At 39.8% G+C, this 24427-nt stretch overlaps 1 protein-coding gene across 2 annotated transcripts in view; it reads right to left on the reverse strand.

Moving 5' to 3' along the window:
- Positions 1 to 24427, reverse strand: part of TNNT1 (troponin T1, slow skeletal type) — a 41798-nt gene that overhangs the window by 3610 nt on the left and 13761 nt on the right. For both annotated transcript variants that reach the window (XM_075189791.1, XM_075189792.1), the window contains 8 exons: positions 12946 to 12967; positions 11922 to 11982; positions 11149 to 11265; positions 7662 to 7739; positions 5885 to 5998; positions 4092 to 4201; positions 959 to 1049; positions 829 to 869 (listed from right to left, as the gene is read on the reverse strand). In XM_075189791.1, the coding sequence (XP_075045892.1) occupies positions 829 to 869; positions 959 to 1049; positions 4092 to 4201; positions 5885 to 5998; positions 7662 to 7739; positions 11149 to 11265; positions 11922 to 11978 (608 nt within the window). In that variant the 5' untranslated portion in view covers positions 11979 to 11982; positions 12946 to 12967. The remainder of the gene's footprint in view (positions 1 to 828; positions 870 to 958; positions 1050 to 4091; positions 4202 to 5884; positions 5999 to 7661; positions 7740 to 11148; positions 11266 to 11921; positions 11983 to 12945; positions 12968 to 24427) is intronic.

Here is a 24427-nt window from a genome sequence, read left to right on the forward strand (position 1 = left end):
GGTACTGTGGATACTGTGGATAATAGCTCCGGGGCAAAAGTGTGTACACTGCATGGTAATTTTGCGTTTGCTGACACTGTTGACAATACTGTATGGGCAATGTGGCAATACTCGGCCTAATTCATTAAGGAAAGGAAAGGAAAAAAAACGAGTAACTTTGCACCTGGGCAAAACCATGTTGCATTGGAGGGGGAGGCAAATTTATAATGCAATGGCAGATTTATAATTGGGGTAAAGCATGTTCTTCATTAAATTTCAGTGTACAAATAAAGCTATTGAGTATTTGTGTGTTACATGAATAAACAGTATTTATCTTATGTGCAAAATAATAAACTAATTTGCACCCCTTGCATTGTAACCTAGTTTTGTCCAGGAGAAAACTTACTCATTTTTTTGCCTCACTTTCATGAATCAGACTAACTGTGTACACTGTTATGATAAATAATACTCTAGACAGGCAACATTGAACACTGTGTATACTAGCATTGGGGGCAACACGTGTATTCTACATTGGGGACGACACTCTTTACTGCTGCACCTTCTGGCTTAGCTTAAACGTATCCAGCGCCAACCTAATATTAAACCAGGGGCGGGCTGGACCGGGCCGGCCGCCTCCCCCATTTCCCCCCCGTGGATGAAATCATTTCTCAATATTGCCGAAACCTGCCATCCCGCGCCTGTATTAAACCATTTCAGAATTGTCTCAAAGTAGTTTTCACAGCATAAATACAGGATAATTGTACCTCTGGTTTATTTTACTAGTATCTTATAAAACACTTTATTAAATAGGACATTATAGATCCATAGCAGGAAACTAATGTTACTTACAATTTTTGTGCATGGCTTATGCGGTTGTAAAGAACATTGATCTAAAAGATAAAAATAGCGAGAGTTCACAAGCCATACGGCTTACACGTATGTGTATCAAACAACAAGCGGCACTTGATACACACCATACCTCATATCGTTGAGTTTTCATTTTTTCCATAAGGTCAAACTTTTCAGACTCGAGCTGATACATCCAGTCTGTAAACTCTTTAGCCTTCTCCCTGTTATTAGAAAGAAAACATTGATCCATTGTTGTTACAAAGAGCTTTTTAGGATTAAAAATAGTTATTAAAGTTGACTTTTTCATAAACTGCATCTCTGTTTCCGACCTTCATGTATGTGGACTGATCACGATATATTCAAAACCTTTATCCCTTCACATCTGTTACATAGCTGCAGTAATCACTGGGAGAGTTTATACACTTATCCTCTTTATAAGTGTATACTGGCTTGGTACACACTACAGGTTTTTCCCCAATTATCAGGTCAATAACATGATAAACGACCATTCAATGTCGCATTGCTGTGTACGTTCCAACGATTAATGATTATCGTTCCGAAGCACATCGTATCGTTTCATTTGATTTTATAAACGGACTAAATATCTAGGTCAAGGATGGAACAATGTCGCTCCAATTCTGCAGTCTGTACGTACTTAGGACCATCTGCCCGAATATCCGCCTATAGTACCTCCAACAGCGACACTTTTCTGGGCGTGAATTTTTAAATTTATGATGTTGCCTCTTATGTCTCCCACGTGGTCAAAACGTGAAGCACGTGGAACTAGTGATCTTATACTGAATGGCAATGATGGTATTTCCGGTTTCTGGATGTATGTTTGTGGGTGTTGTGTACACGGAGGTTCAGCCCTTTATTTAAATTAATTTAGCATATGGCTGCTGGGACGGTAGATATCTGTACAATGTGCAGAGTCACAATCTTTTTAGATGATAATTATGACAGACGAAGACAGGGGCGGATCTAGAAAAATGCTGTACCCCGGGCGATTTAGGGGGGGGATTTAGGCCCCGCCCCTTTCTAACATGTGGAATAAAGTGTTATGTGGTTTTATACTATGAAGCTCCTCTTGTTTCCTCATATGATTATTTAAACAGAGAGGAATCCTGCAAGGTGAAATTGAGGTTCATCTGTGAAAATCCTGAATTGTCTCATACGCTTTGAATCCAATATGGTCATAAGGGAGAGGAATCCTAAGAAGTAAAATTGAGGTCTCCTTGTGGAAATCATATGTTATTCTACTCGCTTGATATCCATTGTGGTCTAGTGAGTAAATGCCCCTGAGGGGTTAAGAAGATTGTTTCACGTGGTGTCTTCTAAGTATAAAACGCACGGGTATTTTGAGGGACATTAATACCCAATGTTTTGGATTATACAGGCTGTGCTATGTCTGTTTTTCTCTTCCCTTTATATATCCCACTGATGTATACATATGGAATGGACTAATTGAGGAAGAGGACTTTTTCTCATTTCATCGTGGAATCATGTTTTCTTTCTCTACATAGACTTAAAGAACAGGAGTCCATTTTTAGAAAGCATTTGAACTATTAGCTATCACCATTTAGCGCCGTCTTCCCTTTATTCTGTTTGGATGTATCTATGTGTTTGTACTCATAGGGGGTTGTGTACTTAAAGGTGAAGGGCTGCTTTTTGGGTTTGACCGCGCGGATACACTCCTATTAGTGTTGTGTTGAAATATCTTTGCATGCTTGGGTGTATTGAACATTGGGTTAGTATCATACACAAAACCCTTAGGTGTCTATGCATCAATTTGATGCGGTACAACTAAATATGCATCGCTGCACATCGCAGTGTTGCATATTTATGTACCGCTAAGATGCATCATACATCACGCCGGGGCTACTTGGGGAAGTGACCCCTCGGGAGCAACGTTTTTTTCCTGCTTAACGGCAACTTAGTGCTGCCGGTGACAGGATGCGCACAGCACTCATGTTGTATCGGATTCTGCAAAGCCAGAGAGGCTTCAGCAGAATCCCATAGGAAATGACAGGTAACGCCATCCTGAGATGGCGTTATCTGTCCGTGCAATGCGAAGCTTAGCAAAGCTTGATGCATTTAAGAACATCGTAGTCCCCATATAAATCTACAGGGACTGCGATGCTGCACGGTATTAGCCTAAATGGAGATTTCTGTGAGATCTCCTCTGTTAGGCAGTTAATGCATAGCAAATATACTTAAAAGATGCGGAAACAGTCGTTTTCGTATATTTAAGTGGAAATTACCTTGATGCATAGACCCCTTAATCTGGTATTACAAACAAAGTATGTTCCACAAACAGGAAGTAAGGTCGTGGTTTGGTTCTATATGCAGGAAGCACATAAGTAAGTTATTTTTTATTGTTACTAGAGCAACAGACCCTACTTGTGACATTCCTTATATACTGTCGAAGTCAGCAAATTGGATAAAGTCATTTCAATTAAAATTGAGCAAACTTGGTTGTCTTTGTTTGAAAAGATGCGTACGGTACGCTACGGCGTGAAAGGGCACGCTACGGCGTGAAAGGGCGTACGCAGCTGCAACACGTGGCAACAACAGTATTTAGTCTTTTGCATACATTCGCACAAACACGCACACTTGTAAAATAGTACACATTAATGGTAGTTGCAACACATAGTCATTTCTCTCGAAATATAGTAGTATTTATGTGTAATATTATGAGTTATATGCATATCAGAAAACATATGGTACACATTGAAGGAATCAAGTCATGTGTGGTATCATACTTATCCCCTTCGCATTTCCCACTGTCCGGTTCACTTTGCGAAGGAATCGCAGAGTGCATACGCAAGTTATTAATGTTATGGCATTATGGACTATTATGATGAGAACTCTTGGCGGGAAGATCAGAGCCCATACTATGGAGAGATGACCCCCTCCTTTGGATTCCTGAGCTTAAACTAGCCTATGATCTACAACCCCCTGGACCCTCCTGAAACCTGGACCAATAGAAGCAAGCCACACCCTTTGCATTGTTTTACTGTATCACTGTTTGCATATAAGCAGCAGCTCCTCATCTAGTGTTCAGACATCTTGTCCCCAGACTTCAGGATTCAATGACTGTACACTGGATCCAGAGCGCCTGCGATAAGTAACGGCTGTACTTATTATTATTTCGCTAAGATATATCTACTGCTACTTTTTGAGAATAAATCTTTGTGCGTTGGAAACACAAATCGAGATTCGACAATCGTTATTGGTTAGCGACAAAACGCTCATAACAATACCTAAGCTGGTTTTCATTCATGTGATCAATACATAAGGGTTTGTGCCTCTCAGTAAGAATCTTCCTCTTCATTTCACGCCCCGTCTGTCTCTTCCCTCTCTTCTGCTCCGCCTAAGAAACGAATAAGTTGTGGACAATGAAAGCTACATTTAAAAACATACCTGACAGTAAAAGGTATTAGTATTCACATTTACATTGTCGGCCTTTAGTAAGATATGTACATAGGATTGCATCTTCTTTCTAGGGAAAATAATTTGTTTCCTTTGGAACTTCCTCATCTTTTTGGGGGTAAAATTGCTAAAGCTATAATAAGCCATATAGCTCTATGGCTCATTTAGAGGTGGACACAGAAGCGCGGAATATCCGTTGGGACAAGACGCATGTAAAAATAACTTTAATTTATATGTTAAGTCGGATGCACCCAAGGTGTGCAAAGCTCAAAAACAGTAACATTTGCTCTAAGCATATTTCAGGCATAACACGTGTGTATACTTACATCCCACAATAGTGTAGAGATAGTGTAGAGGTGTTAATAGTAAATGCTAAACTCACATTACCCTACTTGTACACAGTATGATAATTTAATAGTATAATAAAAGTGTCAAATACACAAGAGAGAATATTGTCTTGACAGTTATTAGTAAATGGGAAAGTCACATTTTCAATATAAAATGTAATGAAATACAACCACAAACACAAAAAAAAGCACAAATTAAATTAAATATAAACATCTGTTGTTTATGCCCCATTAAAAAGCAAAGGGGAATCTTCTTTCCTGCAGCAGTCCACATGGAAATGTCAATTAAGTTATCAGAATAGACAGCCATAACTTCATATAATATAGCCACTAATGATTTAAGTAGCTGGAAGGGTCAATACACAATCAGAAGCGGGTAGATAAAGCTGCTGATAGTAATCATTATTATTACGTTACACCACCTAAACAGCGTATCTGTGGATGTGTCCACATCTAATCATGCCACAATTATGTGATCACCCCCTTATTGCACTCAGTCTACACTCGCCCAGCATCCCACCCCGTTCATCCTCTTCAAGCGTACAGAGATGGAAGTCATCGATATGTAAAAAAATTATATATGGACTTATTCATAGCACGGAAATTCTTTTTGCAAAAAAAATGAAAGTCTAACTATAAATGAGCCCCCGTTGAGTGATCTTATTTTTGGAAGTACTTATTGTACGGCTGTTTCCAGCAATGCATGAGTATATTATCAGCAAAATGCAGAGGAGCCATTTCCCAGGTAAAGTGGATCTGTCTCCAGCATACATTGGGCAGCACGGTGGCTCAGTGGTTAGCATCTCTGCTTCACAGCGCTGGGGTCATGAGTTTGATTCCTGACCATGGCCTTATCTGTGTGGAGTTTGTATGTTCTGCGAGTGTTTGTGTGGGTTTCCTCCCACATTCCAAAAACATACTAGTCGGTTAATTGGCTGCTGACAAAAGGAACCCTAGTCTGTGTTTAGGGTCCATTAGGGGATCTACACTGTAAGCTCCAATGGAACAGGGACTGATGTGTATGACAAATATTCTCTGTACAACGCTGCAGATTTGGTGGCGCTATATAAATAAATAAATGGTGATGATGATACATTGTATGGGCCAAGAATTCATTACAATACTGTTTATCATTGAGATCACTCTGGCAACATGGTTTCTCCTCTGTGTGTTACACTGACCTGTCTACATTCTCATGTATGCAAGTATGCAGGTGCAATTCATGATCTATAACTGTGATTATAAGATATTGATTCAGATCCTTCATAATAACTTACCTTCATTAGATATCCCCCATACTGGGCTCCCATGTTGGACAGTACTTTTTTCTTCTTAGCGTCATCATCGGCACGCTTCTTAGCCTCTTCTTCTTCTTTTCTCATTTTTTCCTCCTATAAAAGTGGGATTAATAAATAAAATTTGTTATACTATATTGGAAACTGCAAATCCTACAGATGTAGATGCTCCCTAAAGGGGCTAATGTCCCCTGCTCTATAAAACCAACCAGACAAAATATCATCCAGCTTTTTAAACTCCAAATCTCGACTCTCAGTAGACGCCACCATAAACTACAAGTGTTCCTAGTGCTGATAGGCATAAATGTGTGATGTGTAAAATAACCAGAATGTAATTACAATGAGTGAACATAAGAAAAAATGGTCAAAGAACCTGCATTTTAATAAATATAAAATAAGTGAATTAATATGTAATTACATGTAGAGTAAAACAATGTGTTATTGTATATGTGATAAAGTAAAAAAATAATAATAAATACATTAAAGAAAAGTGAGTGCCCCCATTAAAAGAGCCGTTTCTCTTCCTCTTTAGTTACAAACCCGGAACAGACTATTCTCCCACATTCTGCTGGACGGGGGCCTCGATGACGCTATTCTCCGAAGGTGCAGGGCCAAAATGATGTGATTTGCGGCGACCCCCGTCCCCTCTGCTCTTGTGATTCGCCTCCCTAAATTTGCCAAGTATGCTTTAGAACGTTGGACTTCATCCCTTTCATTAAATTAAACATTTTCATTATACTCCTAAAATGGTGAACCAATCTGCTTACTCTGTACATTGCGAGGAACTTTCTGATCCACAACTAGGAGATCAATAAATGAAATCTGATGTGTACTGACTTTGCTGATCTGTAAAAGTACCAAACTGTGGACAAAATATAGAATATAGAATAAAAGCATACCTCCAACATGTCTGTTGGGAGGTGGCTACGTTACAATGGGGAGTGGCAACACCGTGACTGTGGCCACACCCCCAGAAGCCTATATATTTATATATATATATATATATATATATATATATATATATATATATATATATATATATATATATCTATCATTAACCTTCTCCTTCCCCTAGGTGGATCCCCAGGGCCTCAGTTCTCTTCACCACCTTAAAATGGTGGCAGAAGGGGGTATGAGCGAGAGGACCAATCACAAGCCGATATTTCATGATTGCAGCTTGTGATTGGCCCTGAGAAAAATGGTAGCACAGAGCAGCATTAGCTAAAGGAAGAGGTTAGTAAAATGTAACATGTAGGTAGCGCAGCATGAAGGTGCTGCTATTTAGAATATGGATGCGAGTAAATCTGTGGACACTGGGTTGTAAAGTTCTATATTTTTTCCAAAATATGGACCAATACCTCTTATTTTTAGTATGCTACTTATATATAGATTTACATTAGACAGATCCATTGCTGACAACACCTTTTTTTTTTGTTGTTTTTTTGGTAGCATGTTTTTTTAATTCATACGGTACATTTATAAATCTGCTCTAACATCTTCAGCTCTTTAATAAATAGAAATAATCCAACAAAATACAGTTTTGGGAGATATTTGTTACAAAATGTACTTTTACCGTCTGACAACTAGATGTAGATGTGTATTATTCATCCACCTTACATTATGCTGTAGTAATCTACAGGCCACATCCATATGGACTATTGTTTTAATGTTTTGGAGGCATTTTGAGCATTGCAACGCTCTCCAAAACCACAAATTCTACAAGGCTTGTTTGCTTTTCTTACAACGTAACCTTACTCACCGCCATTCTGGCTTGTCTCTCCCGCTCCTTCTCGGTCCTGAAACGCTGCTGCTCTGCGCGTTCAGATCTGCGATGTTCCTGAAGAAGCACAGAGCATCATTAAAGTAAATAAATTTGACCACAAGGCACCTTATGTGCCATTGCTCTTTCCCCATGGTCAGAACTCCCACCCCCCTTACTGGTCTTCTCCCACCCCCTTCCCTATCCTTAACAAGTGCAGGTGCTTTTATATACATTTAAAAAATCACATAATGTAAAAGGTTTAAATAGACATAAGCTCTATACTTCTCTTAAACATTCTAAGGGTGACTTAGTCTTTCTGAGCAGACCCATTTCTCACAACATCTGGAATTAAGATCTGCGTCTCTCATCCACCCTCATTACATTCTCCCATTCCCAGTTACAGGAATTTTTTCGGGCTGCACCCACTTTATGGAATTCTCTCCCTCGCACAATAAAACTCTCCTCTGGTATACAAACTTTCAAGCGTTCTCTGAAAACCTACCTCTTCAGACAAGCTTATAATATTCCTCAACCACCCTCTTAACCTCACTACCTTACCCTATTATCACCCGTTACACAATTTCACACAAGACAACTACCCCCTGACCAACATTGTTGTGTGACAGGATCATTTAGCCAATGAGTCATTTTTACCTTTGCAGCCTGGCTGGGCCGAAATGCAAAATGTAGACTTAGCCTTAGCCTCATGTGTCAAACTCCCATTGTCCCATAGATTGTAAGCTTGCGAGCAGGGCCTTCTCACTTCTTTGTCTGTTTTACCCAGTTTGTTTATTAGTTTACTATGTTTGTCCCCAATTGTAAAGCGCTACGGAATATGTTGGCGCTATATAAATAAATGATGATGATGATGATGCATTAAGATCACGGTCCTATCCCCAGATTTTCCATGCATGTGATGATATTGATATCCTGTTAGTGCAGCATAAGCAAACCTTGGATCCTAATATTTTTGACCAACACGAGTTGAGTTAAACCTCCTTGTATCTGAACAGACTACTAAAAACTTAAAATTGCTAAACCAGTCACTGTATGAAAAATGAGACAAGGCAGACAAGATTTTGGCCTCCAGACTAAGAGCTACAGAATAATGTCAGAATAATGTCCTAGCTATTAATACAGCAAAAGGCATTTTATCATATGAGCCTATGATCATTAGACAGGAATTTCACTCATACTATTGTAAACTGTATAATCTACAACAGGAACATCCATCTGGACCCCCCCTTCAGAAGGTGATATCAATAGTTTCCTTCATAGGGCTGGTCTTATCATTGGCCTATCAATTGAATATGGAAATATCTATAGATGAAATTGCACAAGGGAGAAAGATCAGAGAACGATTAAATTCCCCGGTCAAGATGGAATTTCAGCAGCATCTTATAAACCAGACTTTGGAATCCTGGCGCCTCACCTCTGCTACATATTTAAAACTGCTGTTCGGTGGACTTCCTTCCCTAGAACCATGTTAGACGCCAGCATAGTAGTGGTACATAAAGTTGGGGAGGACCCCAAGGTGTAAGCTATCTGTAGGCCTATCTCTCTCCTGAACAATGAAATAAAGCTATATGGTAAAATCTTGGCCAATCTTCTCAATAGACTCCTTCTGGATATGATTCATTATGATCAAGTAGTGTTCATCCCGGGACAATATCAAATGGGCAATAGATCACATTCAAATCCTAAACAGATCCCTGCGGTAATGCTGTCCTTAGATGCTGAAAAGGTATTTGATAGAAATTCCAGGAAATGTATGCTCCACACACTTAAATCCTTTGGGATTTCAGGTGAGTTAATTATGGCCATCTAGGCCCTACACACAACTGCCAAAGTCATGGTTAATGGCAACCTGTCACAACCAATCTGTATTTTTAAAGGGACTAGACAAGGTTGTCCATTATCGCCCCTGATTTCGCCCTGGTCATAGAACCCTTAGCAGCATTGATCAGGGCCTCTTCTACTATACATGGAGTAGAGTTGGGAGGTCACCAATTTAGCATCTCTCTTTTTGCCAATGACATACTTTAGTCCCTTACCCAACCCCTGGTTTCTATTCCTGCCCTATATAACTTGCTAAATGAATATTACGTACTTTCCAGTTAAAGAATAAAGAAATTCTAAGTTACTATTTGCTATGCTCCTTCAGGTCCGAACATAAAATAAGGAAGTCATCCAGTTGGCTCAAACCTGGTTTTCAGGGAGCTTCAATCAGCATTTCTCAAATTCATTTGGAACAACAAACCTCAAGGAATATCCCATTCAATTCTCAAGAAACCAAGAATTAGAGGTGATAAGGGATTCCCTGTTTTAAAGCTCTATTATCTAGCCTCGCACCAAGTCAAATGGTAGTTACCTTTGCCTCATGACACAATTTGTTAGCTGACTATTGAAATGCGTTCCCTCAACCTCAATTTTCTAGCATCTCTCAAGCACACACTTACTGCCGCAGATACACAGATCCTTTCCGTGCTCAATTCTACAATGTAAGTTGTGTCCTCCTCTTTCCTCGGGTGGGCAACAGTGTGCAGGAAATAAAGAGAGGCATACAGGAGAGTCTGCCTCTGAAATCTACACAGCCGGATGGTAGAAGGCAATGTGGGCTCTTACTGTAATAGGGGTGGAGGCTAGGTAATAACTTAATGGTGAGGGTGGGTGATAATCATTTAATAATGGGTGGGAAATAGTAGTTTATTGGTAGGGAGCAAATTATTTGATGGTTAAGACTATTTCAATTAATAGTGGGTCATAGTAATGAGTATTAATTTAAGGTGGCGTGATGGCATTAATTAAATAACGATAGGGTGGTTTGGGGGCTATTTATTTAATGTGGGGCTCAGTTTAGGGAGAAGTAGGTTTATTTATTAATTGTGAATACCAATTAGTTAATATTGGGGCAAGATGTGGAAAATAGGTTTAATTATTAAATTGGAATACTGTTTCTTTAGTATTGGGGCTGTTGGCGGGGGGTGGGAGGGGGTAATAGGTGTATTTAGTAAATGTGAATGCTATGCATTTAATATCAGTACTGATTTCTGATAGGAGGGCGTATTTATTAAACATAGGTGTTAGTGATTTAATGTTGGGGCTAGTTGGAGGGAGGGAAGCCTAATTGGTTCACTCACTGCTAAACGTTACATATTTTGTGTACCTATCTCTCTTTTCCAAACAGGGACCCAACATTCCAGGATCCAGACAAACAGAAACTCAGCTTCAAACACAGGCAATAGCAGGTAGTGGATGCCTCGAGAACAAGTAAAAGAGATCAGAACAGTCTGCCAACCAACATGATTTTGGTGGGGTGGTCACAATTTTGTGTGACTGTTCCGCTCAGTCAGGATTTTGTTCCGACTGCAAGGATAGTTGGGAGGTATTTTAGCTGCAATGTAATACATGTTGGGATACGGACAGATTTCTACTCTTCTACTATCCATTGAACTTTCATAAAGTGTCTTTTAAGTTCACATACTATTCTACCCTTTAAGCCAATTATTTCCTCTTCTTCCTTTTTTCGCTGTTCAAAATGGACATCAATCAATGTCTGAAGTTCCAGGAGATCTTTTTCCATCCGCTTCCGATGTATGTCCTGTTGTTGTAAATGACAGGAAAATGCAGCATTATTCTTGAATATTAGTTATAGGGCAAACATTGCGAAGTGTGACGTGATCCTCATATCTGGGTGTGTTTGGCCTTTAGTGACTGTCATAAAACATTGTCAAAATGAGTCAGGTGACCCAAGTTGCTAATGATTATGTGACATATTTTACTTTTCCACATACAGTACAAATAGGGAAAATTAAGTAAATGCGAACATGTTGATGGTTGTTCTAGTGTTTCAAATACCCCCAACAGTTTTACAGCTATTTAAACAAATAGATCAAAATAAAAGCTGTCACGGCCAATCATAGAGCCTGATTCATTAAGGAACTTAAATTAAGTGTACAAATAAGCTATCGAGTATTTGTGTGCTACATGAAAAAACAGTCAGTATTTAACTTATGTGCAAAACAGAAAACTAATTTTCACCCCTTGCATTGTAACATGGTTTTGTCCAGGAGACTTAAATAAGAAACTTCTTAATTTAAGTTCCTTAATGAATCAGGCCCATAGTCTTTACACGTAGATAGTAAATGGCTCTCTAGAGCTTAGTTCAACATGGAACACGGAATTAGTGCTGAGTTGGCAAAGGACATCTAAAAAAAACATGATAAATGCACTACCCTACACACAAAATACTCTTACATCAAAGTCAACTCTTTCTCCCTCTGGAATTTTTGGAGGAACCAATTGTGGCATCATTGGTCTGTGAATGAAAGAAAAGAGGCCATACGGTGCCTGTATCAATGAATATGTATCCCCACCAAACATACAGTTGTTTTTCTGCTACCTTATGTACCAAGTGTTAACTATACACCTCTTAGATAGTTGGCTTGTTTGGACATAGACATCTTTACCATCTATTTTGTGTCACTGCATGTCATTAGAGCACTCTCTACTAGGTTAGCATTTTAGAAATAAAATCTAATAAAAATAATAACAAAAAAGATGGAAATTTTATTTTACTGTGCTACATTTCTGTAAAATAGAGGCATTCAATCTGAAAACTGGGAATACTGGTGTTGGCATTGACCAGAAAATCCACATATTTTCTTCATATACTTATACCTCCAGAGGATAAATGTACCAAGCTGCGAGATTCCGTCAGGTTTGAAAAGTGGAGATGTTGCCCATAACAACCAATCAGATTCTAGCTGTCATTTATTTAGTACATTCTACAAAATGGCAGCTAGAATCTGATTGGTTGCCATAGGCAACCTCTCCACTTTTCAAACCCGCCGAAAACTCACAGCTTGATACATTTACCCCCAGGATGTCCCAAGGTTTGTGGGACTGTCAAAAGGAATGGGGCTTTGTGATTTAGATTTTGCAAATCATCCTAATTTTAATTGGGGAATATAAAATTAAAAAAATGGTTTTATCAAAACTTATAATACTAAACAACAGACAGAAACCTATTATTCAATTTTCTGAATGGCAATTGGCACTATGTAATGTAAAGGCAGTTTTACACAAAGTATAACAACACATCTAATATTTTTTATACTGCTATGTTTTATGGCTGTGTTCTAAACCTGTGTTTGAATGATGACATGATTGAAACATTAATATGACTTTAATCTTTTTAGATTTAACGAGACCCAGTGCACAATGATAAATTTGCCTGTTTGTCAGTTTAATGTGCCTACGAAAGATGAAACGAACTCACCTTGGCCTGGGGCGCTCCTCCTCTGTTAACAAAGAGAGAGAAAATGTTATATCACAGATTTTAACGAATGATATGTGTGAGTGACATTTCACTGCTGTACGCTTCACCAGGCTAACCAAGGTGGTGAGTCATGACTTAAACCCATTCACAAGCCTATAGGGAAGGTGTAAACACATCTGATGTTGGGTTTTGAATTTATCACCACTTACTGTTCCATCACAAATTGATGCCAATTAGCACAGACACCGAGTGATAAACTGATCCCTGCCTTCAAGCGGTTTTGTGATGAGCTGATCCCAAGAGAGTGAAGCAGCTTCATAGCCTACCTGTCAAACGCTTGGATGTGTCAAACATTATCAAATGATTACAGTTTTGTCCCAAATGGATTTCCCATCTAAACATAATTTTTTAAAAAATTGTCTTTAATTGCTCTCATATTTAAATGTTAACAAATTGTGTAATGTTAGACACAAACACACACACGCACAAAAATGGCTCCTGTAGTTGTTTACGCTTAGCTAATAACTTAGGAGGGCGTATCGGGTGTCCAGGCTGAGGATACATGACTTTCTTTTTCCATTTCTTCATGTTAGTAGATGCTTGCACATGACGTGCTCACTAAATCTTCCATTGTGTAGACTGGTAATCAGTCCAAGGAACAGGGTCGGATTTGTGGAAAGGCCACTGAGGCCCGGGCCTAGAATGACAACATTCCAGAGGAGGCAAGTTCCCATTGTTTACTCATACTAAATGTGTGGGCAGTTAGTAATTCAATTACCTAAATTTTTTATATTCTATTTATTTGTGTGTGTGCAATAGTAAGGGAAATACAAGTTTCCCGGCATAAATTAATTCCATGTTCATTTTTAATTATTGTATTTTTTAATGATTGTATATCCACAGAACTCTGGTCATGGAGATTGGGCAGGGAGTGACATTTAGCGTCCAGCCGTCATTATAAGTCCTGCAGCTCTAACATCATGCTCACTGCTGCTGGTAAAGATACATATATCATAGTAAGAGACAAGAAGAGGAGGGAAAATGGTCCTATCGCACCAGTGATTGATACTGTACTATTGAACAGGTAAAATCCTGTAATTAATTACCATGAGGGGTGCAACCTATCACTAGGATATAAGGTGTAAAGAACAAAAAGAGAGAAGATTATATGGTGCACTGAAGCTTATAAGATTATAATTGTCAAAAAAAGCCCCTTTAAGGATAAATAGACTGGCTGGAGCATCCAGCGAGACACCAACGCGCGTTTCGCTGTGTGTGCTTAATCGTGGTTTGCCACAAGTATAATCTGCTCTATTAAATCCAGAGTCAGTGGAGCAAATGTTAGGCAGTTAGCAAGACACCTCCCATATATTTATAGTTAAGTTTCGTGCAATAGCAGCTAATGAGGAATTTTGAACTTGCTGATCTGATTTACCAGCCCACAGTTACTACACCAGACGCGGTTTAAGTATTATTCTCTTTGGAGGAACTTTTAGGAGGATTCCTATTGAGCATTATAGTATATTTTTGTCATACTAGATTACTCCCCTGATTACACTTAATATATGACTATTGGTGCATTCAGTCGATTTTAATGCACACCTTTGTTTTTATAGAGGATATCTTTATATATCTTGCTGATTTTAAACTTACTAATAAAAGTTAAATTTTATAAAGGTTCCATGCTATTCCTTATTAGTTTAAATTGAGAGCTTCAGTGTCCCTTATAATCTTCTCTCTTTTTATTCTTTACAGTTGGTAAAGATAATCTGGTATTTCATGACAATCTGTGAAGTGTGCACTCATATGCTCAGTTGACAAACCAAAGATGGTCTCCCTGTTATATGGAGTACCAGTGTTACCCAGGCAGGACTTCTCAATGAAAACTGACCCATGGGAGGAAGGGAGAGGTAATTCATGATGGGTGGGGGAATAGTAATAATGTTATAAACATTTAGTAACTCTTTAACAACATAGGGATATATTTATGAAAACGTGAAAAGCCTTATTGCCGGTGGAACCCCCTTGGTGTAAAGCATGGGGAAGCCTATTTAACAAGTATGGTGGGAGTACCGCCACAATCCTTCGGTTATTGCCATGTCAGGATGGCTATAGCAGAAGAAAATTGATGAAAAAATGCTTTATTATTTAAAAATCTCTTTTCATTTAGCAATGTTAAATATTATTTCTAATATTTTAACTTGTTTTTTTTTGGCTTTAGATCCACTGCATAAGCATGAACTAGTTTGCTGGGTCACGCATGCACAGGTCCCTTGGGAATGGCCTGGTTAAAAATTACTAGTACGGTCTAATATCACCAAGGTTGCTGGTTATCGCTCTGCTGCTTTGGCAAGATGTTATTGATAAATTGCAGTGATAAAATATTTTGACATCATTGTTATCGTCAATTGTTAACAAATAGGCCCCATTGTGCCGACACCAAAGCTTTGCTGTAACTCACAGCAGCCAATCACATGTCGGCTTTCATTAGCTTAACGTGCTGTAGACTGATGTTGATAAAAGCCATTTGAATGGCATACCTGGGATCTCCCAGGGTTAGCTACATCTCAAGGTCACAAGGGATTAAGACCAAAATTTCAGCAACACTCAACCCCGGGTTATTTTTTACTGTGTGGGTTTCATTGACATTGTGCTATAAGGTGGGTGTCACACTGACAATTCTCTCACCGCTTAAATCACAGTGTTTTTCCTGTCAAAACACAGTGTCATTGAAATCAGAGGTTTATGTGTCAGCCGGTTGCGTTAGTATCTTACACAGCTCTGATCTTTTGAAAAGTGCTTTGATAGAGTGATTAAGTCACTGGGAGAAAATTCTACCCGGTTGTAGTCAACGTACACTGCTGAGAGTGTGTCATGCTGAGCAATTATAATGCTGAATCATAAGGACAGTGTCACATAGGCTAATTTGTAGCTGCAATTTTCCTACACTACAAATTAGTGAATAGCTGCTGTTTATTTTATCAGTGCTTTGTGACTGCCTAGTGAAACTAAGCAACTAAGATGCTGAACACTATCAGGGGCAAACGCAGGATTTGTAGAGGGGGGTTTCCGCACCACGCAGCCAGTGGGCGTGACAAGCATGCATGGGGGCGTGGCTATAATTTTAGACAGTGCTTGGCTGCTCTCCAACTCTTCCTATCCCCATAATATACATGGGCCATGCTGCGTGCACTACTGTTAAGTGCATGCAGCTCTCCCTTTTCAAGCAGATCAGTGGGAAGTGGGGGCAGGGTCCAGCCACCTCAATTATACAGTGCCCCAGGCTTGGAGGGGGGTTTCCAGGCACTAGTAAACCCCCCCCTCCCCTCGGTTTGCCTATGACTAGCAGTAGTGTTTATTACTGTTGTTTAGAATTTGATATGAGGAGTGTGACAGGAACAACTGCTCTCACACTGGACAAATAAGGAGAATATCACGTGCTGCTTGTTTTACACTTGATGACGGGTGTATACTACTCAAAATGTGTGAAGTTTAAATAAACCACAGTATCATGCTTTGAACAAAATAAATCTATAATGGGTTAGTACGGTGGCTCAGTGGTTAGCAACTCTGCCTCACAGCACTGGGCTCATGAGTTTGATTTCCAATCTGGGCCTTGTTTGTGTGGGTTTCTCCGGATCACACCCACACTACAAAAACATCCTAGTAGGTTAATTGGCTGCTGACAAAATTAGCCTTAGTCTTTGTGTGTGTGTGTGTGTGTGTGTGTGTGTATGTTAGGGAATTTAGACTGTAAGCTCTGACGGGGCAGGGACTGATGTGAATGACAAACATTCTCTGTACAGCGCTGTGGAATTGGTGGCGCTATATATATATAAATATTGATGATATTTATTTTTAGTGCCTTGTCTGGTGCTGACAATATCCCATCAGATTCCTTTGGGGAAGTCTCCCTGTACCTGGATGATTGTGGACTTCTATTCTTTCTTTTGTGAGAAGAAACCAAGTATGTTGCTTGTCCCGCCATATTATTATTACGTTCTAAGCCAACCATATTATAATTATAATTTTTTTAAGCAAACCAGTATTGCCTAGGCAGCTGAATATCGCTCTGCCAGCTCGCTGAGATTTCACTGACAAATTGCGACGATAACAGATTTTTTTTTTATCTCTCTAATAGATGACAATAAAAAAAAATCACTGTTATCGCCACTTGTTCCACCTTTACTGTGTCACTTTTTTGTATTTCTTATGTATGTTTAGTGATCATCATCTATTTATATAGAACCACTAATTCCGCAGCGCTGTACAGAGAACTCACATCAGTCCCTGCCCCATTGGAGATTACAGTCTAAATTCCCTAACATACACACACACACACACACTAGGGTCAATTTAATAACAACCAATTAACCTACTAGTATGTTTTTGGATTGTGGGAGGAAACCGGAGCACCCAGAGGAAACCCACACAAAACACGGGAGAGCATATAAACTCCACACAGGTGGGAATTGAACTCATGACCCCAGTGCTGTGAGGCAGAAGTGCTAACCACTAAGCCACCATGCTGCCCATAGATATTTTCATCCTTGAAAGCATCTATGTGACATTTTATGCATTTAAAATAAAATTTTGATTTAAAGCCTCTGCACCTCCAGATTCACAGATCTACAGAGATCTCATGTTTGGAGATATTGTGGGCCCCTTTAGCAAGAGAATTAGGGGCCCCAGATAAATGCGATTTTGCGATTTTATTTACCTCTCCTTAATAGTTATCCTTTAAGTCCAATAGATTTATTGTCCCCTTAAGATGTTATGATATGGCTACTGTAGTTGTTTTGTATGATCTACTAGTCCTTCTAGAAGGTAGACTTGTAATTGTTTAAATATATTGGCTAGAAGATGTCAGAAGATTGCACTCAAATTTATTAATGTAAGAGGGACATTGCCTTTAGGCTTTCTCATTGATCTTAGTAAATGTATCCATTATGCACACATAACAAGAAGAAAAAGAGTGGGAACTGTAAAGTTATTTTATGAGAGCTAACACACTAACACAGGCAACATATTTGCTTTGAAGATTTGTAATCGCTATCAGCCAAGTTCAATATAGAAACAGTAGGCAAGATTCCCTAAGCAGTGCTGTGTACATTTCTACTGGTTCACAGTCATTTCATTTACTCATTGTTCTGTGGTTTTACAAAGTAATAGAATCACATTCATAAGATCTATGTAAAAGTTTAACGAGCTCGTCAGATTGTGGGGAACAGACAGGAGCATAAAATATCTTAGATGGGACTTGCAACACGGATCACTGATCCCTAAGATGACTGGGGTGCAAGGGCCATACATACTGGTGTGTTACAGGTATGTAGGGGAAAGTAGGAGAAGTATACAATGGAGCATAGCTGTGTCTTGTACTATTTTTTTTTGTGTATGCTACATCCCGTGTTCTACTTACTTTGCCCTCAGCATTTGTGTGTATGACCCAACCCACTTGTTGGGTTCAATTATGCCTTTTTGAAGGCCCTTCTGAAATACTTTCAGCTCAATTCAATGCTAGATTAATTCAACAAAGTTCACAAAGAGGGACAATTTGGGGTGAGCCACCATGTCCATAAACCTATGGAAGGATTCAATAAATGATCCCATACACACTTTGGGCTAGATTTACTAAACTGCAGGTTTGAAAAAGTGGAAATGTCGCCTGAAGCAACCAATCAGATTCTAGCTGTCATTTATTTAGTATATTCTACAAAATGACAGCTAGAATTTAATTGGTTGCTATAGGCAACATCTCCACTTTTTCAAACCCAAATTTTAGCAAATATACCCTTTGTCTCTGATAGCCATTTAACTACTAATTTAATATTAAACCTCCTTTCCTCAAGCATCAGCACCAAGGTCCAACGCTCAGGGACCTATGACCAGTCAAGATATCCTCAGGTCTCCTACACTTCTCTTATGGCGTTAATAGAGTTAAATACTGACTGTTTTTTCATGTAGCACACAAATACTTGATAGCTTATTTGTACACTGAAATTTAATGTTGATAATTGTGTGCCACATGAAAAAACAGTCAGTATTTAAATTATGTGCAAAACAGAAAACTAATTTTCACCCCTTGCATTGTAACATGGTTTTGTCCAGGAGACTGAAATAAGAAACTTCTTAATTTAAGATCCTTAATGAATCAGGCCCCTTGTCTCAAAGAACAGTGTCAAAGGCCCCATTTATTTTCAAACTACTAGAACAGAGTTCAGTCTTTCTTTAACCAAGCTTAAGTTAGCTTTTGAAATAATGGTGACAATGAAACAAGGAAAGGGTGGGTGACAGATTAAAGAAATGCAAATATCTAAAAAGGAAAGCCTTGTGTATAGGCATGGGTATGAGTTCTAAATCAGAAACATTATCCTGAAAGTTTTGAAACCTAGGAAGGAAAAACCCAGCCTAACTCTGATCACATTCTCAAGACACAAAATTACAAGGGCTGGAAATGCTAATAGGGATGAATAAAATTATGAAAATTTCTGGATAAAATTCTCCTTGTTCCTGACTATCCTGTTCAACATTAAATACATAAAATATGAATGAAGGCAGATACAATGTAAGCAGGATTAAGGACAGCCTGTAGTACTCCATTCCCAAATGTGTCAAGAGGGTACTGAGTGATGACAGATAGATTTAGAGAGTAAATCAGTCCGCTCTAAGTTGACGCAGAAACTGCCAACCCTATATGTGGCCTTGAAAACAATGATGGAAGTTTCGGTCTTTCAGAAGGACTCTGTTGAAAGACATCTTTTAGCATGTAAACATTTCCAAGATATCTCGTCTTCTGAAACGAAGTCTGGAGAGAACATTGGCAGGATCATTTCTTTATTAAGATGAAGTGGTGAAGATGCTTTCAGAATAAATTCTGGCACTGTCCTCAGAACCTTTTTATCATGGTACCAATTAGTGTAATGAGGTTCAGCTGGCACAATCTCCAAGCAGAGTGGCCACTTAAAAATTAATAGAGTTAAAAAGAGCCACTTAAAAAAATAAAAGAGTGGCCACTTCAAAAAATAATCTGCAAAGATTACTCTCTCATTTCTGATTCCAACAAATGCTACAAAGATGGTTTTGAGCGTGAGCAGAAAACGAAAAAAATGTAAGTACCACGATATTGGGCAGCACGGTGGTATAGTGGTTAGCACTTCTGCCTCACAGCACTGGGGTCATGAGTTCGATTCCCGACCATGGCCTGTGTGGAGTTTGTATGTTCTCCCCGTGTTTGCGTGGGTTTCCTCCGGGTACTCCGGTTTCCTCCCACAATCCAAAAACATCCTGGTAGGTTAATTGGCTGCTATCAAAATTGACCCTAGTCTGTGTTTCTGTCTGTCTATGTGTATTAGGGAATTTAGACTGTAAGCTCCAATGGGGCAGGGACTGATGTGAGTGAGTTCTCTGTACAGCGCTGCGGAATTAGTGGCGCTATATAAATGATGATGATGATGATGACGAATAGATATTATAATGTAGGATTAATTTTGACACTACTTTCCGGAATCATGACTAACAGGCGTTTGGCTCAATATACACCTATCATACAGGGTTGCAACCTGTAATGTCATTTTAAGAAAAAAACAGCTTAAGGAAAATTCAGCATACTGAAAAAATAATACTAAACAAGACAGAACATCTTATATATTGCCCAGCTAAGAAACACATGCAAACGTAATTATGATAAGTCACAGATGTTGAATTTTTCTTGGTCTTAAAAGAGACTGAACCAATTCTTTTGAGAAGCCTTGGTCCAATAATGAGCTGTGTTTAATCTCCATGCTATGAAATTCAATACTGAGGATGAGGATGAGGATGAACTATTACTTATTTTTGGAAATGTCAATGTTCATGGCTTGACATCACATCTGTTCAATCAAGGGAAACCAAACCCTTCAAGGCCATGCTGGGCAGATCTCAATCACGTCTACTTTCTCCTCTATAATTTTCTTAAACAGTATTAAGAACAGCAGAATTTTAGCAAAGCATTTGCCCCAATTGCTTGTGAGTAGTAAATAATTTAAAAACAGTTCTTCATTTTCCAATTTTGGGTGATACCAGTAAATTCACACTGGGAACGACCCACTTCCAAACTAAATGCCAGAAGTCTGACAGATTTTGTTCTTATTTGTTTCTGCTTTAACTGTACTCGACTCAAGAAATCATCATCATCATCATTTATTTATTTATTTATTTATATAGCGCCACTAATTCCGCAGCGCTGTACAGAGAACTCATTCACATCAGTCCCAGCCCCATTGGAGCTTACAATCTAAATCCCTTAACATACACACACACACACACACACACACACACACAGACCGAGAGAGACTAAGGGCAATTTAATAGCAGCCAATTAACCTACCAGTATGTTTTTGGAGTGTGGGAGGAAACCGGAGCACCCGGAGGAAACCCACGCAAACACGGGGAGAACCTACAAACTCCACACAGATAAGACCATGGTCGGGAATCAAGAAATCCGCTGTTATTTTGACAACTTGGAAAAAATACACTAATTAGTACTGAAAAGGTCTTCTCTACCCAATGAATGATGTCTGAGACTTCCAAAAGAACGAAATTATTTTTTAACCATCGGTGCTTCTTGATGGATCAAGTTTTTGACAACATTTAGTGATAGAACTGCAACATCCTGGCCTTTATTTGACCTAAATAATTATTTCTGAAAGTTGCTACCCAGTTAATGTTGCATGCATCTATGAAGAAAATCTTTCCAGAATCCATTAGTATGAGTGATAATCCGATTGTGAAAGGAAATCCTGCGGTGGGCACTTGTGATGCCACCTCAACCATTTTATCATAGGTAGGGCTGGCAAATTTTAGCCCGGGGGCAAGACTCGACCCAGCAGCCTCTAACGAACATTTTAAAGGGGGAAAAAAATTTAGAAGACTGTCTCACTATGGGACCAGCCCGGGGGGCACATGCCCCTCTGCCGCCCTGCCCCCCAACCCAGCTTGCCCCTGGGTAGAGTGGATGCTAACTTCAACCCCAGACATCTCTCAGTAAGATGTCTGTCACCTGATCGCTACTTGGGTAATCCCCGTACACAACCAAATACACACTGTCAGCGAGGATTTATCCGGGGCATAAATTCATCCATCTGCTATCATCGCTAGCAATTAGCGTGATCTTTGTTGTTGGTTCAGGAGCGGAATCAGGGCCATCTTAACAACATTATGGGCCCCCGGGTAAAGCAGTGAATCGGGGCCCCTACACACACATATATATATATATATATATATATATATATAGATGTATAGAGATACAGATATATATATATCTACCTACTGCAAACTCTTCTTTCACTCGGCCTCTCTGGCTCTGTCCATGCCTGGTTCACCTCATACCTTGCTAATCGCTCCTTCTCCGTATCCACGTCTGGTTCTTCCTCCACCCCCTCCCCTCTCCCTGTTGGAGTCCCTCAGGGCTCTGTTCTTGGCCCTTTACTCTTTTCGCTCTATACTTCCTCCCTTGGGGCTCTCATCTCCTCTTTCGGTCTTCAGTATCACCTATATGCTGATGATATTCAACTCTACATCTCTTCTCCTGATCTTTCCTCCTCCCTCCTCTCTCGTGTAACTGACTGCCTCTCAGCCATCTCATCCTGGATGTCCTCTCGCTTTCTTAAAATTAACATCTCCAAAACCGAACTCATTGTCTTTCCCCCACCCAGGCTCCCTTCTCACCATGACCTCTCTATCGTTGTTAACAACTCCACTATCTCCTCTGTCACCCAACTCCGCTGCCTAGGTGTCACTCTCGACTCCTCTCTCTCTTTTGCCCCCCACATTCAATCCCTTGCCCAAGCCTGTCGCTTCCAACTCCGTAACATTGCCCGCATCCGTCCCTTCCTCTCTCAAGATGCCACCAAAACTATCATCCATGCCCTCATCATCTCCCGTCTCGACTACTGCAACCTCCTCCTTACTGGCCTCCCCCACTCCCGTCTCTCCCCCCTCCGCTCTATACTCAATGCGGCTGCAAGACTCATCTTCCTCTCACGCCGCTCCTCCTCTGCCTCCCCTCTCTGTCTTTCCTTACACTGGCTCCCCTTCCCCTACAGAATCCTTTTCAAACTCCTCACCACCACTTACAAGGCTCTCTCTCAGTCTACTGCCCCTTACATCTCTAGCCTCCTCTCCATTCACACTCCCGCCCGCTCCCTGCGCTCGGCCAATGATCGCCGCCTCTCCTCCACTCTGATCACCTCTTCCCACTCTAGAATCCAAGACTTCTCCCGTGCTGCACCCCTTCACTGGAACGACCTCCCTCGCTCCATTCGTCTCTCACCCAATCTGTGCTCCTTCAAGCGGGCACTTAAAACTCACCTGTTCCTTAAGGCCTACCAACCATCCACTTAACCACTCACCCTTCTGTTTCTCCCCTGGCTCCTTTCCTCTCTCCCCGTTGCTTCACTGGCTCCCTTTTGTGCCTGACTTTGTTTACCCTCCCTTAGGATGTAAGCTCGAATGAGCAGGGCCCTCTTCCCTCCTGTCTCCATACCTGTTCTTCTGCTCCTCTCTACTGTATCTGCCTGCTTGGAGTTTCTGAAGTACTGGTACTTTGTGTTTATTGTCCTGTACTGTTTTACCCTGTATAGTCTACTGTTTGTACCATGTTCGGCGCTGCGGAAACCTTGTGGCGCCTAACAAATAAACGATAATAATAATAATAGATATATAGAGATAGATATATGTACTTGCTCAGTGACCCTTGAAGGTTTTTTTTGCAGGTTTTTTCTTTTGCAGGATTATTTATTCTAATTAAGAGCCCTGCCTATGGGGCCCCCTTGCCCGTGGGGCCCCCGGGCACCTGCCCATCGTGCCCAATGGAAAAGATGGCCCTGAGCGGAATCCTATGACTTTCAATTGCAGGCTCATTAGCCATTGATAATTGGCATCCCTGTCACTTGACCACAGATTGTGGAAGCCATAGATGTATTAACCATTTGACCATATACAGTATTTTCATCTGGGACTTTTCATCTTAGTTCCTAAGTTATATTTATTGTGGATCTCCATGGTTTACACCTTTATGAGCAAACATTAAATATTTTCTCCAAGATACCTGCAGCTGCTTGATGAAATTGCACAGATGTTATATTTGATTCTACGAGATACATTTTAATCCTTCCTGTTACATTTTTAATACCATGGGCTAGATTTACTAAACTGCGGGTTTGAAAAAGTGGAGATGTTGCCTATAGCAACCAATCAGATTCTAGCTGTCATTTATTTAGTACCGTCTACAAAATGTAAGCTAGAATCTGATTAGTTGCCAAAGGCAACATCTCCACTGTTTCAAACCCACAGCTTAGTAAATATACCCCCTTATGTTTATATGTATATTTTTTTGTGTGTATTATGTTTTTAATTCTATATTGTGGTATAAATTATATGTTTCAAATTATCCTAGAGTATGGATTTTGCCATCTACAAAAATTCATCAATTTATTTAGTA

Source organism: Mixophyes fleayi, chromosome 11 (genome assembly GCF_038048845.1).
Source record: "Mixophyes fleayi isolate aMixFle1 chromosome 11, aMixFle1.hap1, whole genome shotgun sequence".
Lineage (NCBI taxonomy): Eukaryota > Metazoa > Chordata > Amphibia > Anura > Limnodynastidae > Mixophyes > Mixophyes fleayi.